This window comes from Rana temporaria, chromosome 2 (genome assembly GCF_905171775.1).
Source record: "Rana temporaria chromosome 2, aRanTem1.1, whole genome shotgun sequence".
In the NCBI taxonomy this organism is placed as follows: Eukaryota; Metazoa; Chordata; class Amphibia; order Anura; family Ranidae; genus Rana; species Rana temporaria.
The window spans coordinates 6,558,263-6,572,355 of NC_053490.1; the positions used below are offsets into that span (position 1 = coordinate 6,558,263).

The window sequence follows — 14,093 nt, forward strand, 5'->3', positions numbered from 1 at the left end:
GGGGAGGAAGGAACCTGATGGCCACACATCCTCCCCCTAGACTTTAGGCTTGGCCCGAGGACCCCCACCCTCCATCCTAGTGAAAAAGATACACAGACAAAAGTGCAAAGTGACAAAACAGTGAGATGCATTGGCTAGGCTTGGTTGCAAAAATTGCCCCAGACTTAGCCAAAAGGCCTAGCCCATAGAGCAGTGGTTCTCAACCGTTCTAGTGCCGTGACCCCTTGATAAAATTTCCCAAGTTGTGGGGACCCCTAACAGTAAAAAAATTTGTAGCGTGGCAAAACAAGTTTGCGCCCCTAACACTTAAATTTGTGAAGTATTAAACCCCCTTATGGTACATTTTAGTATGTACAGTACCACTCTTTGTTCTCCTTTCTTTCCCTTTTATCTCTCTATCCTAATTTCTTCTTCTTTTTTTCCCTCCATCAATCAATCTAGCCGTATATCTTGCTCATTCTCTTAATCCTTCTCTCCCTTTTTATTTGTTGTTCTCCCTCTTTTCCACTCCAGGTATTCTCTATTTTTATTCCTTCCCTTACTCCTTGGGGGTGGGGATCGGGATGAGTGGCAGTGCTGGTGGGAGAGTTGGGATGAGTGGCAGTGCTGGTGGGAGAGTTGGGATGAGTGGCAGTGCTGGCGGGAGAGTTGGGATGAGTGGCAGTGCTGGTGGGAGAGTTGGGATGAGTGGCAGTGGGGGTGAGAGAGTTGTGATGAGTGGCAGTGGGGGTGGGAGAGTTGGGATGAGTGGCAGTGCTGGTGGGAGAGTTGGGATGAGTGGCAGTGGGGGTGGGAGAGTTGGGATGAGTGGCAGTGCTGGTGGGAGAGTTGGGATGAGTGGCAGTGGGGGTGGGAGAGTTGGGATGAGTGGCAGTGGGGGTGGGAGATTTGGGATGAGTGGCTGTGCTGGTGGGAAAGTTGGGATGAGTGGCAGTGCTGGTGGGAGAGTTGGGATGAGTGGCAGTGGGGGTGGGAGAGTTGGGATGAGTGGCAGTGCTGGTGGGAGAGTTGGGATGAGTGGCTGTGCTGGTGGGAAAGTTGGGATGAGTGGCAGTGCTGGTGGGAGAGTTCTGATCAGCCAACATAGGTGCTCTTGATCAAGGTCATTTGCTGATCTGTAGTGGGGACTTTTAATGGGAACTATAATCACAGGTAGTGTTACTCACTATGTGTCCCACTTCACATTCCTCACCAGTCAGCGGACCTAGAGTCTCTGCCTCCCCAGCCATGTTGTGAACTGAATGGGCGGCTGCAAAGAGGCTGAGTGGGCGGCTGTGGGCTCCAGGGACAGCCCTGCTGGGTGGCTGCAAAAGAGGTGCGGGCTTCAGGAACAGCCCAGGATTTGGTGACCCCTGGCAAATCATCATTTGACCCCCAGGTTGAGAACCACTGCCATAGAGGCTTTGTGCACAAAAAAGTTTAGGTGACGTGGCCGTGTGTGCTCTTTCTCACATTGGGGTCCCCACACCCAAGTGATATTACGAGCAATCCCTGGGGTGACCAACTCCAAGGGGGCACTGACACCACCCAGCCCATGGCCAGACATGGTAGACCCATTCACATCCGGAGACACTGGGCCCCTCCAGTCTTCCCAGGGGAATTACCCCCTCTGGATCAGCTGTGGGTAAAGGGTTCTGTATATGCAGGTTTTAGATTTTTTCCTATTGGTTGAACTGGATGGACTTGTGTCTTTTGTTTCCTCCAGACTATTTATGTAACGGGTCTTCTTCGTATCCCGCCTGCACATTACCATCTATATGACTTCATATCCATAGAAAAGACACGAGGCAATCCTCTGCTGACCTCATCCGTGGCTCTCGTGTGTCTGTTCTCCCGGATGGGCGGAGGCGCATTTTCTGCTGCCGCTGATTGTGAAGCTTCATCTCCCTCCACATGACTTCATCCTCCCCCCTCCTCCCCCCGGCGTCTCTATAACATGCTGACTGCGTTCCGGAGAGAGCGATTAGCGGCGCTGCCATTATTCATAAAACAAATGATTATGTGTAATGTGTTTACATTGACAAAGGCCCGAGAAATGGGAAAATACCAACTTCTCTTATTATAGGGAATGATTGTCCAGCGGAGAATGTGACATTCACTGCAGGTGAATCAATCACTGATAATAAGTATGCTCCAGGAAGAGCCACCTGAAGTGAAATGCTTAATGAATGTCACAATTACTTCTTTATAAACAGGGATGGGCTGAACACCGTCCGGTTTGGTTCACACCAGAACAGGTGAAAAGTTCTAGCAAACATGCAAACCCTATTAACTGCTTGCCGCCCGCCCGCCGTCAAATGACGGCGGAGTGGTGCGGCTCTCATTCTGGGACGACGTCATATGAAGGTGCTCCAGAACTGCTGCTCTCGCACGCCCGCGGGGGCGCGCATCACAGCCATGTTACTAGGACACGCTGCGGCCCCGATCTCTGTCAAGAGCCATGTGCATGGCTCTTTTACCATGTGATCGGCTGTGTCCAATCACAGCTGGTCACATGTAAACACTGAGATGCTGGTAATCGGCTCTCCTCGCCTCACACTGACAGAGTGTGTGGCGAGGAGAGCCGATCAGCGGCATCTCCTCACAGGGGGATATGTAGGAATGTAATCAGGGCACTCATCATCAGTGCCCTGATTACAGTATATCAATTTAAGTGTCACAAATCAGTGCCCACCATTGCCCACTAGTGCCAGCAATCAGTGCCCACCAGTGGCACCACTCAGTGCCCACCACTGCCCACAAGTGCCACCAATCAGTGCCCATTAGCAATGCTAGTCAGTGCTGGCTATCAGTGCCCATCAGTGCCCACCAGTGCTGCCTATCAGTGCCCACCAGTGCCGCCTATCAGTGCCCACAAGTGCCTCCTATCAGTGTCACCTATTAGTGCCCACCACTGCTGCCTATTAGTGCCCACCAGTGCCGCCTAACAGTGCACACCAGTGCCGCCTGTCAGTGCTCATCAATGCCACACATCAGTGCCACCTATCAGTGCCCATAAGTGCGGCATATTAGTGCCTCCTCACTAGTGCCACCTAATCAGTGCCCATAAGTGCCACCTCATCAATGAACACAAGCTCAGCCTATCAGTGCCACCTCATCAGCGCACATCAGTGAAGGCAAAACATTTACAGACAGAAACTTAGTATAAAGTATAAAACATATTTTTTTACATTTTTTTTCGGGGGGGGGGGGGGGGATTAAAAAACCCAGCAGTGATTAAATACCAACCAAAACAAAGAAAATTATAGCGTTACATGACCGCGCAATTGTCATTTAATGTGCGACAGCTGAAAAATGGCCTGGGCAGGAAGGGGGTGTAAGTGCCCGGTAGGCAAGTGGTCAAAGTCTATGGAACATGAACATGAAAAAAAGTGTTTGGGGACCTGGGTACTGCCCCAAGGGACATGTATCAATGCAAAAACAAGTTTTTAAAGTTTTTTCAGGAGCAGTGATTTTAAAAATGTTTAAAGTTAAACAATATAAATGAATTATTCCTTTAAATATCGTGCCTGGTGGGTCTCCTTAGTCTGCCTATAAAGTAGCACATCTGTGCAATGTATAGATCTGTGCCACAGCAAAATTACATTTCTAAAAGAAAAAAATTGAATTTAAAATTGCTTGCGGCTGTAATGTATTGCCAGCAATATAGATAAAAAATCCCAGTCCATACCCGGCCCTTTGGGTCTGGTATAGATTTTAAGGGGAACTCCACGCCAAAATGTAAAAAACAAATTGACATGGGGGTCCCCCCAAAATCTTTACCAGACCCTTATCCGAGCATGCAGCCTGGAGGACAGGAAGGGGAGGGGAGGACGAGCGAGCCCCCCCCTCCTGAACCGTACCAGGCCACATGCCCTCAACATAGGAAGGGTGCTTTAGGGTCTGCCCATGTTTATGGGGACAACTGCCTCATCCCCACAACCCTTACCTGGTGGTTGTCGGGGTTTGCGGGCAGGGGGCTTATTGGAATCTGGAAGCCCCCTTTAACAAGGAGGCCCCAAAACCCAGCCCCCCCCATGTGAATGGGTATCGGGTAAATTGAACCCCTACCCATTCACCCAAAAAAGTGTCCCACGATGTTTATCCATTGTCAACAATGCCGCCTGATGGATTGAAAATAAAACACGAAAAAGCTCCGCCTCGATGGGAGGCCTCCCGTATACTGTTGTCTTTACGCTGTGACAGCTGTTATATAGGCAAGGGCGGGGGGGCCACCCGCTGACGTAACTGGATGACCCCGCTCCCTCTGGAGTCACATGACGTCAGAAGGGGGTGGATTCACTCGGCTATGTCAGCGGGTAAACGCCTGTGGGGCCCCCTGAGCCATGATTGGCCAAAGGCACCTTGCCCATTCTTGGAATGAGCACATTTTTACAACGCTGAGATTCATTGCTTGGGTGGTGATAATGAAGGAAGACCCTCCCATTTAGCAGTCATTTGGGAAAGGGATGTAGCAAGGCAAACGTGGTTTCTTCAGAACTGAAGAGACGGATGTAGCGCCTGGTTACTTTCCAGTACGGGTGCTATGTTAAATTTGGAGGGGGTCAGAGAGTTAGTCCACTCTGACCATTATGATTTGTTCAAATGTGGGTCTCTGTCTCAGCTTGGCTGTGCTGTGGGTCCATTCTGTTGTTTCTGGGGTGCTGATCTCACCCCAGGTCGGCAGGTGGCAGCAGTGGAGTCAAGGATTGGGTGCTCTTGCCCAGCAGCCTATCAGGAGGGTTTGGCCTCACTGTGCATGCTGGGAGAGAGTATTTAAGAGGCAGACGCCATCTTCCTGGGTCTCTCCTCGTGTGGCGCCCACCTTTTAGGTGGCCACTTCACGCCGCCCTGGGCCGGGGTTGCGCGTGCAATGCAAGGATCCTGGCTTCGGGACCACGTTGGCCCGGAGCAATTGATCTGCCGCTTGGGGACTCAGTAATCGACTGGGTCCCACCTAAGAAGGTCCTGGGTCGTCCGTCCAATTGGAGGAGGCCGTACGGTGGAGAGTCTGCCTGAGGAGTACCAAGAGAGACTGGTGTTCCGATAGGGGCCTGACTATCCATTGGGGACCAGGGGAACCGGACACTGAAAGGCTGGATGTTGGCCGCCTATCAGTTGGTACCCCAATTGTAAACTACCTGAAGTCTGCTAAGGAGGATTATCTCCGCTGTTCAATTATCAGGAGGGCCTGTGGCAGAGACTTTTTCCTAAGGTTCGAGGCACGTGGGAGCAGGACTGTTTCCCTATTTCTGACATTTGGATCTGCTATCTTCATTTCTTCTGAATCTCTACTCTTCACCAAGTTTTACCCGGCTGGGTAATAAAAAGCACAGAAAAGAGGTTAGAGGGTTAGGGTTAGCGTTAGGGTTAGCGCGCGCAAGACACTTACCCTGACTTGTTAATTCCCCGACTTGTTCATTCCCTGACTTAGTTGGGGTAGGCGGTACACTTTGACCTCTGGGAACCCACCTTCTGACCTTTGACCTCTGGGGAGGTCCCAATTCCTGAGTCCTAGCCATATTCTTCAATGGGAAACTCTAACCCTACCCCTAACCCCAACCCTAACCCCAACCCTTAACCCCTAACCCCCTATGCTCAGGTGGACATTCCGTTACTACAACTTTCATCAATCACCCCTAGACATCATACGAACACGAGGTAACATGGCGCCCAAAACAAACCAGCAGCTCCTTCGGGGGTAGTGCTACTCGGGTAAGACTCCACAGTTTATGGTTCACCCGAAGGGAATATTTGCACTTGAATATCACACGGTGACCATTTCATTCTAGAAGTTTGTTGCGTATCACACAAACTTCTCCCAACTGATTTGCCCTCAAGGAAACCATAGAAGGCCTTCTGTGATTTCTTCTCAAACCGTCAGACCTCCAAAACGTCTTATTCTACACGTGAAGCAACATCCCCTAGAGGTAAATGTTGGGCCCCGTAGGGTCGCAGCCAATGAAAACAATGGTGGATCACTTCTTTATTCCTCCTCTTCGTGTCTTTACAGGAATTCTGTGCGTTTAGTGATCCGCAAGGTCCAGTATGCTCCGGAGAGGCCAGGACCGCAGCCCATGGCCGAAACCACAAGACAGTTCCTGATGTCTGATAAACCCCTACATTTGGAAGCGTCTTTGGATAAAGAGGTAATCTTCTAATCAGTGGGTCGCTCCAGTCATGGGATGTGTTTAGGCAGAAATTTGTCCTCACCAAGGGTTCCTGTGATGAGAATAAAGCCTCATACACACGATCGGACTTCAAACAAAGTTTCCATGGATTTTTGTCAAAAAGTCTGAGTGTGTGTATGGGGCTTAAGGCCGGTCCTCACCCTTGGTACATTCAGATAGGTGACATCTGGAGACGTCATTTACCCTGCATCAAGGGCATCTAAAATGAGTGGAATGGTCCGTACACACAACGCCCTTCGAACAAAAATCCACGGAAAAGTCAGATGGAAGTCCGATCGTGTGTATGAGGCTTTAGGATCATGTTTGAACAAATAGCCAAGAGTATGGTGGCCAGCACAGGTCCAAAAAAAGGATAATCCAATGAGGGGATTGGGTTACTGTGGGCTTTCTTGGTAACCTGTCCGCACCAAGGACTCCTGTCTATTACCAAGAACTCTTGGTATTTCTTAAAAGCCCCGTACACACGGTCTGACTTTTTGACAACAAACTTCAAAATGAGCAAGTTTTCAAAAAAATCCTACCGTGTGTAAGCTCCATCGGACACCATTTTCGGTTTTCATCGGACAAAAGTTCGCTCTGCAAACGGACAAACTTTTCGGCAACAAAAGTGCTCTGGGGTCACACATGATGTTTAGAGATGCCATGGAATAACAGGGGCCACAGGGTGCCATAGGGGTCACTGGGCGACACATGATGCTTAGGGTGCCATGGTGTAACAGGGGCCACAGAGTGCCATAGGGGCCACTGGGTGACATAGGATGTTCAAGAACCTCTGGGGTCACAGGGTGACACATGAAGCTTAGGGTGCCATGGAATAATAGAGGCCACAGGGTGCCATAGGGGCCACAGGGTGACACAGGATGCTCAAGGTGCTCTGGGATGACACATGATGTTTAGGGTGCCATGGAATAACAGGGGCCACAGGGTGCCATAGGGGTCACTGGGCGACACATGATGCTTAGGGTGCTATGGTGTAACAGGGGCCACAGAGTGCCATAGGGGCCTCTGGGTGACATAACATATTCAAGACCCTCTGGGGTCACAAGGTGACACATGAAGCTTAGGGTGCCATGGAATAACAGGGGCCACAGGGTGCCACTGGGTGACACAGGATGCTCAAGGTGCTCTGGGATGACACTTGATGTTTAGGGTGCCATGGAATAACAGGGGCCACATGGTGCCATAGGGGTCACTGGGCGACACATGATGCTTAGGGTGTCATGGTGTAACAGGGGCCACAGCGTGCCATAGGGGCCACTGGGGGACATAACATGTTCAAGACCCTCTGGGGCCACAGGGTGACACATGAAGCTTAGGGTGCCATGGAATAACAGGAGCCACAGGGTGCCATAGGGGTCACTAGGCAACACGTGATGCTTAGGGTGCCATTGAAAACAGGGGCCATAGGGGTAACTGGGTGACACAGGATGCTCAAGGTGCTCTGGGGTCACAGGGTGCCGTAGAGTAACAGGGGCCACTGGGTGACACAGGATGCTCAAGGTGCTCTGGGGTCACAGGGTGACACATGATGCTTAGGATACCATGGAATAACAGGGGGCCACAGGGTGCCATAGGGGTCACTGGGCGACACATGATGCTTAGGGTACCATGGAATAACAGGGGGCCACAGGGTGCCATAGTGGTCACTGGGCGACACATGATGCTTAGGGTGCCATGGAATAACAGGGGCCACAGGGTGCCACTGGGTGACACAGGATGCTCAAGGTGCTCTGGGATGACACTTGATGTTTAGGGTGCCATGGAATAACAGGGGCCACAGGGTGCCATAGGGGTCACTGGGCGACACATGATGCTTAGGGTGTCATGGTGTAACAGGGGCCACAGCGTGCCATAGGGGCCACTGGGGGACATAACATGTTCAAGACCCTCTGGGGCCACAGGGTGACACATGAAGCTTAGGGTGCCATGGAATAACAGGGGCCACAGGGTGCCATAGGGGCCACTGGGTGACACAGAATGCTCAAGGTGCTCTGGGATGACACATGATGTTTAGGGTGCCATGGAATAACAGGGGACACAGGGTGCCATAGGGGTCACTGGTCAACACATGATGCTTAGGGTGCCATGGGGTCACTGGGCATCACATGATGCTTAGGGTGCCATGGAATAACAGGGGCCACAGGGTGCCATAGGGGCCACTGGGTGACACAGGATGCTTAGGGTGTCATGGTGTAACAGGGGCCACAGCGTGCCATAGGGGCCACTGGGGGACATAACATGTTCAAGACCCTCTGGGGCCACAGGGTGACACATGAAGCTCAGGGTGCCATGGAATAACAGGGGCCACAGGGTGCCATAGGGGTCACTGGGCGACACATGATGCTTAGGGTGCCATGGAATAACAGGGGCCACAGGGTGCCATAGGGGCCACTGGGTGACATAACATCTTCAAGACCCTCTGGGGTCACAGGGTGACACATGAAGCTTAGGGTGCCATGGAATAACAGGGGCCACAGGGTGCCATAGGGGCCACTGGGTGACACAGAATCCTCAAGGTGCTCTGGGATGACACATGATGTTTAGGGTGCCATGGAATAACAAGGGCCACAGGGTGCCATAGGGGTCACTGGGCGACACATGATGCTTAGGGTGCCATGGAATAACAGGGGCCACAGGGTGCCATAGGGGCCACTGGGTGACATAACATGTTCAAGGCCCTCTGGGGTCACAGGGTGACACATGAAGCTTAGGGTGCCATGGAATAACAGGGGCCACAGGGTGCCATAGGGGCCACTGGGTGACATAACATGCTCAAGACCCTCTGGGGTCACAGGGTGACACATGAAGCTTAGGGTGCCATGGAATAACAGGGGCCACTGGGTGACACAGGATGCTCAAGGTGCTCTGGGATGACACATGATGCTTAGGCTGCCATGGAATAACAGGGGCCATAGGGGTCACTGGGTGACACATGATGCTCAGGGTGCTCTGGGGTCACAGGGTGACACAGGATGCTCAGCTATAGAGTCACAGGGATCATGGGGTGTCATAGGGGTCAGTGATTGACGCAGGATAATCAGAGTACTCTGGAGTCACAGGGGTCAAGGAGAACACATGATTTTCAGGGTGCTCTGAAGTTTTGAGGGGGGGGACATAGCGTGCTCTGGGGTCAATGACTAACATGGTGTCATAGGGTGACAAAGAATGATGAGGAGGCTCTAGAGTCATGAGGGGACACAGGGTGCTCCGGAGTCACAGGGGTCAAGGAGCACACAGGAGCGGACAAGCAATGCTGAAGGGAAGGTATATCGGCGTGTTGCTCAAGTGCCAATACCTGCTTCACCATCTCAAGCTGGCACCAATCAGAAGAACTGTCTCCTGATTAACCACTGTGCTCATATCGCCATCTAGTGGTCATATGCATTATTGCACACACCGTCAATTCATGGAACAATACCTGAACCTGAAATTATTTGATATACTCTCTATTACCGATCAGCTCCATGGTTGGTATCATGGACTCGGCGTTAATGTATATATTGATTGATCAGTTCTGCGGTCAGGACCTGCGGAATGGACCGTAGATATCAGGGAGTCGGATGTAATATATACAATGCTGTGCAAAAGTTTTAGACAGGTGTGAATTTTTTTTGTAAATGAGGAAAGCTTTCAGAAGTAGAAGGAACTCGGCAGGTAGGTTGTTCTCCGGACATCTGAACTACAGATCTTCTGTGGATGTCGGCTGCCTCCGACCCTTTCTCTACAAGTCTTTTTGGGGGTGTCTCTACCAGCTTTGCACATCTAGAGAGGGACATTTCCCTCCATTCTTCTTCTTTGTAAAATATCTCAAGCTCTGTCAGATTGGACGGAGAGCGTCTGTGATCAGCAATTTTCAGGTCTTGTCCACAGATTCTCAATGGGATTTAGGTCTGGACTGTGACTGGGCCATTCTAACACATGAAGATGCTTTGATGTAAACCATTCCATTGTAGCTCTGGCTGTACTTTAGGGTCGTTGTCCTGCTGGAAGGTGAACCCCCTCCCCCCCGGTCTCAAGTCTTTTGCCGACTCTAACAGGTTTTCTTCTAAGATTGTCCTGTATTTGTCTCCATCCATCTTCCCATCAACTCTGACCAGCTTCCCTGTCCCTGCTGAAGAAAAGCATCCCCACCACATGATGCTGCCACCACCATGTTTCACAGTGGGGATGGTGTGTTCAGGGTGATGTGCAGTGTTAGTTTTAGTTGTTGAATTTTGGTGTCATGTGACCAGAGCACCTTCTTTCACATGTTTGCCGTGTCCCCTCCCCCACATGGCTTCTCACAAACTGCACACAGGACTTCTTATGTCTTTCTTTCTCCAATGTCTTTCTTCTTGTCACTCTTCCATAAAGAGCAGATTTGTGGAGAGACCACTAATAGTTGTCCTGTGGACAAATTCTCCCCCCTGAGCTGTGCAGCTCCTGTGCAGCTCCTCCAGAGTTACCATGGGCCTCTTGGGGCTGCTTCTCTGATGAATGCTCTCCTTGCCCGGCCCGGTCAGTTTAGGTGGACGGCCATGTCTTCGTAGGTTTTCAATTGTGTCGTACTCTTTCCATTTTCCGATGATGGATTGAACAGAAGCTCCGTGAGATCTTCAAAGCTTGGGAGATTTTTTTTTATAACCTAACCCTGCTTTATACTTCTCCACAACTTTACCCCTGACCTGTCTGGTGTGTTCCTCGGCCTTCATGATGCTGTTTGTTCACTAAGGTTCTTTAACAAACCTCTGAGGGCTTCACAGAACAGCTGTATTTATACTGAGATTAAATGACACACAGGTGGACTCTTTTTACTAATAAGGTGACTTCTGGAGGCAATTGGTTCCCCTAGATTTTAGTTATCAGAGTAAAGGGGGCTGAATACATATCCCCCCCCCCCACACACACACACACACTTTTCACAGATTTATTTGTAAAATAAAAAAATAAAAAATAATAAAAAAAATAAAAAATAAATGTTTATCATTTTCCTTCCACTTCACAATTATGTGACACTTTGTGTTGGTCTCTCACATAAAATCCCAATAAAATACATTTACGTTTTTGGTTGTAACATGAGAAAATGTGTGACATGTCAAGGGGTATGAATACTTTTTCAAGGCACTGTATATATATATATATATATATATATATATATATATATATATATATATATATATACATACACACATATGTTAATCAGCACTGTGGTCAGGACACTCTGTATGTATGTATATATATATATATATATATATATATATATATATGTTAATCAGCACTGTGGTCAGGACACTCTGTATGTGTATATATATATATATATATATATATATATATATATATATATATATATATATATATATATATGTTAATCAGCACTGTGGTCAGGACACTCTGTATGTATATATATATGTTAATCAGCACTGTGGTCAGGACACTTTGTATGTATATATATATGTTAATCAGCACTGTGGTCTGGACACTCTGTATGGACTGTAATATTTTATTTCTTCTGCAGATCTGTTATCACAGAGATAATATATATATATATTAATCAGGACACTCTGTATGTATATATATATATATATATATGTTAATCAGCACTGTGGTCAGGACACTCTGTATGTGTATATATATATATATATATATATATATATATATATATGTTAATCAGCACTGTGGTCAGGACACTCTGTATGTGTATATATATATATATATATATATATATATATATATATATGTTAATCAGCACTGTGGTCAGGACACTCTGTATGTATATATATATATATGTTAATCAGCACTGTTGTCAGGACACTCTGTATGTATATATATATATATATATATATATATATATATATATTAATCAGCACTGTGGTCAGGACACTCTGTATGTATATATATTAATCAGCACTGTGGTCAGGACACTCTGTATGGACTGTAATCTTTTATTTCTTCTGCAGATCTATTATCACGGAGAGCCCATTAACGTCAATGTCCATGTGACCAACAACACAAACAAGACTGTGAAGAAAGTGAAGATCTCAGGTACTTCCCGTCTCCTTCTCTCTGATTTCAGTTTTTTTTGGGGGGGGGAGGGGAGGTCCTAATATATAAATTAGGAGGAGAAACCGGAACTATTTCCCTCCAAAATACGCATCTTAGGACACATTTGCAGTCATCGAACTACTTTTGGGGAAAACATTTATATTCTACTTATGCCTTGTGAGCGGAATTTCCGACGGAAGCTTTTCATCGGATATTCCGTCCTTGTGTGTGCCCCATCGGACTTTTCCCGTCGGAGATTCCGACGGAATTAGATGGAGAACGCGTTCTCGATTTTTCCAGATGAAAAAAAAAATTCTATCGGAATTTCACGTTCGTCTGGATGCAATTCCGACGCACTAAAAACCATGCATGCTCGGAAACAATTCGACGCATGCTCGGAAGCATAGCACTTCATTTTGTCGGCTCGTCGCAAGGGGTTTTACGTCACCGCGTTCTTGACGGTCGGATTTTAGTGTGACCGTGCGCAGGCCCCGGACTGGCCATAGGGCATGTTGTGCATTTGCCTGGTGGACCGCGACGACCGTGGCGGCCCGCGATCCGCATGTCACGTCTCCCCCCAGTGTAACATGCAGGGGGTCCAGAACTGTTAGGGGGGGTGTCTGTGTAATGTAAAGGGGTTCAGAGGTGCAGTGCTGTTTAATGTAAAGGGGTCCAGAGGTGCAGGGTGCTGTGTAATGTAAAGGGGTGCAGGGTGCTGTGTAATGTAAAGGGGCCAGAGGTGCAGAGTGCTGTGTAATGTAAAGGGGCCCAGAGGTGTGGTGCTATGTAATGTAAAAGGGGTCCAGGGTGCTGTGTAATGTAAAGGGGTCCAGAGGTGCAGGGTGCTGTGTAATGTAAAGGGGTCCAGAGGTGCAGGGTGCTGTGTAATGTAAAGGGGTCCAGAGGTGCAGGGTGCTGTGTAATGTAAAGGGGTCCAGAGGTGCAGGGTGCTGTGTAATGTAAAGGGGTCCAGAGGTGCAGGGTGCTGTGTAATGTAAAAGGGTCCAGAGGTGCAGGGTGCTGTGTAATGTAAAGGGGTCCAGAGGTGCAGGGTGCTGTGTAATGTAAGGGGATCCAGAGGTGCAGGGTATTGTGCAATGTAAAGGGGTGCAGGGTGCTGTGTAATGTAAAGGGATCCAGAGGTGCAGGGTGCTGTGTAATGCAAAGGGGCCCAGAGGTGCAGGGTGATGTAAAGGGGTCCAGAGGTGCAGGGTGCTGTGTAATGTAAAGGGGTGCAGGGTGCTGTGTAATGTAAAGGGGTCCAGAGGTGTAGGGTGCTGTGTAATGTAAAGGGGTCCAGAGGTACAAGGGCTGTGTAATGTAAAACGGTCCAGAGATGCAGGGTGATGTGTAATGTAAAGGGGTCCAGAGGTGCAGGGTGCTGTGTAATGTAAAGGGGTCCAGAGGTGTGGGGTGCTGTGTAATGTAAAATGGTCCAGAGGTGCGGTGCTGTGTAATGTAAAGGGGTCCAGAGGTACAAGTTACAAGTCAATAGAAATAGTTACATTGTTTATTGTTTATTTGTCTTCTTTCTCTTCCTCTCTTGTCTTTTCTTCATTTGAAAAATATAAAAAATAATAATGAGGGTGATGAGGGGCCATTTTTTGCCCCCCCCCAAAAATGCAAGTATGTTAAATGGGGGGGGGGGGGGGGGCTAGTTTGAATTTTAGTCGTATTTTGATGTTAGGAACTCTTATAAATGGCATTATGTCGGCATTGCAACCTCCAGCCTGTAGATGGCGTAGATCAATGTTTTGTCTCGTTTCAGTACGACAGTACGCCGATATCTGCCTCTTCAACACTGCGCAGTACAAGTGCCCCGTCGCTGTGGAGGAAGCTGAGTAAGTATTGTGCAAACAAAGGGCTAGATTCAGTAAGAAGTTACGTCGGTGTATCTGTTGA

General features: G+C 48.7%; 1 protein-coding gene across 4 annotated transcripts in view; it reads left to right on the forward strand.

The window, feature by feature from the left end:
• Positions 1 to 14,093, forward strand: part of LOC120928786 (beta-arrestin-1) — a 243,210-nt gene that overhangs the window by 193,663 nt on the left and 35,454 nt on the right. For all 4 annotated transcript variants that reach the window (XM_040339784.1, XM_040339785.1, XM_040339782.1 and 1 more), the window contains 3 exons: positions 5,993 to 6,128; positions 12,107 to 12,191; positions 13,960 to 14,032. In XM_040339784.1, the coding sequence (XP_040195718.1) occupies positions 5,993 to 6,128; positions 12,107 to 12,191; positions 13,960 to 14,032 (294 nt within the window). The remainder of the gene's footprint in view (positions 1 to 5,992; positions 6,129 to 12,106; positions 12,192 to 13,959; positions 14,033 to 14,093) is intronic.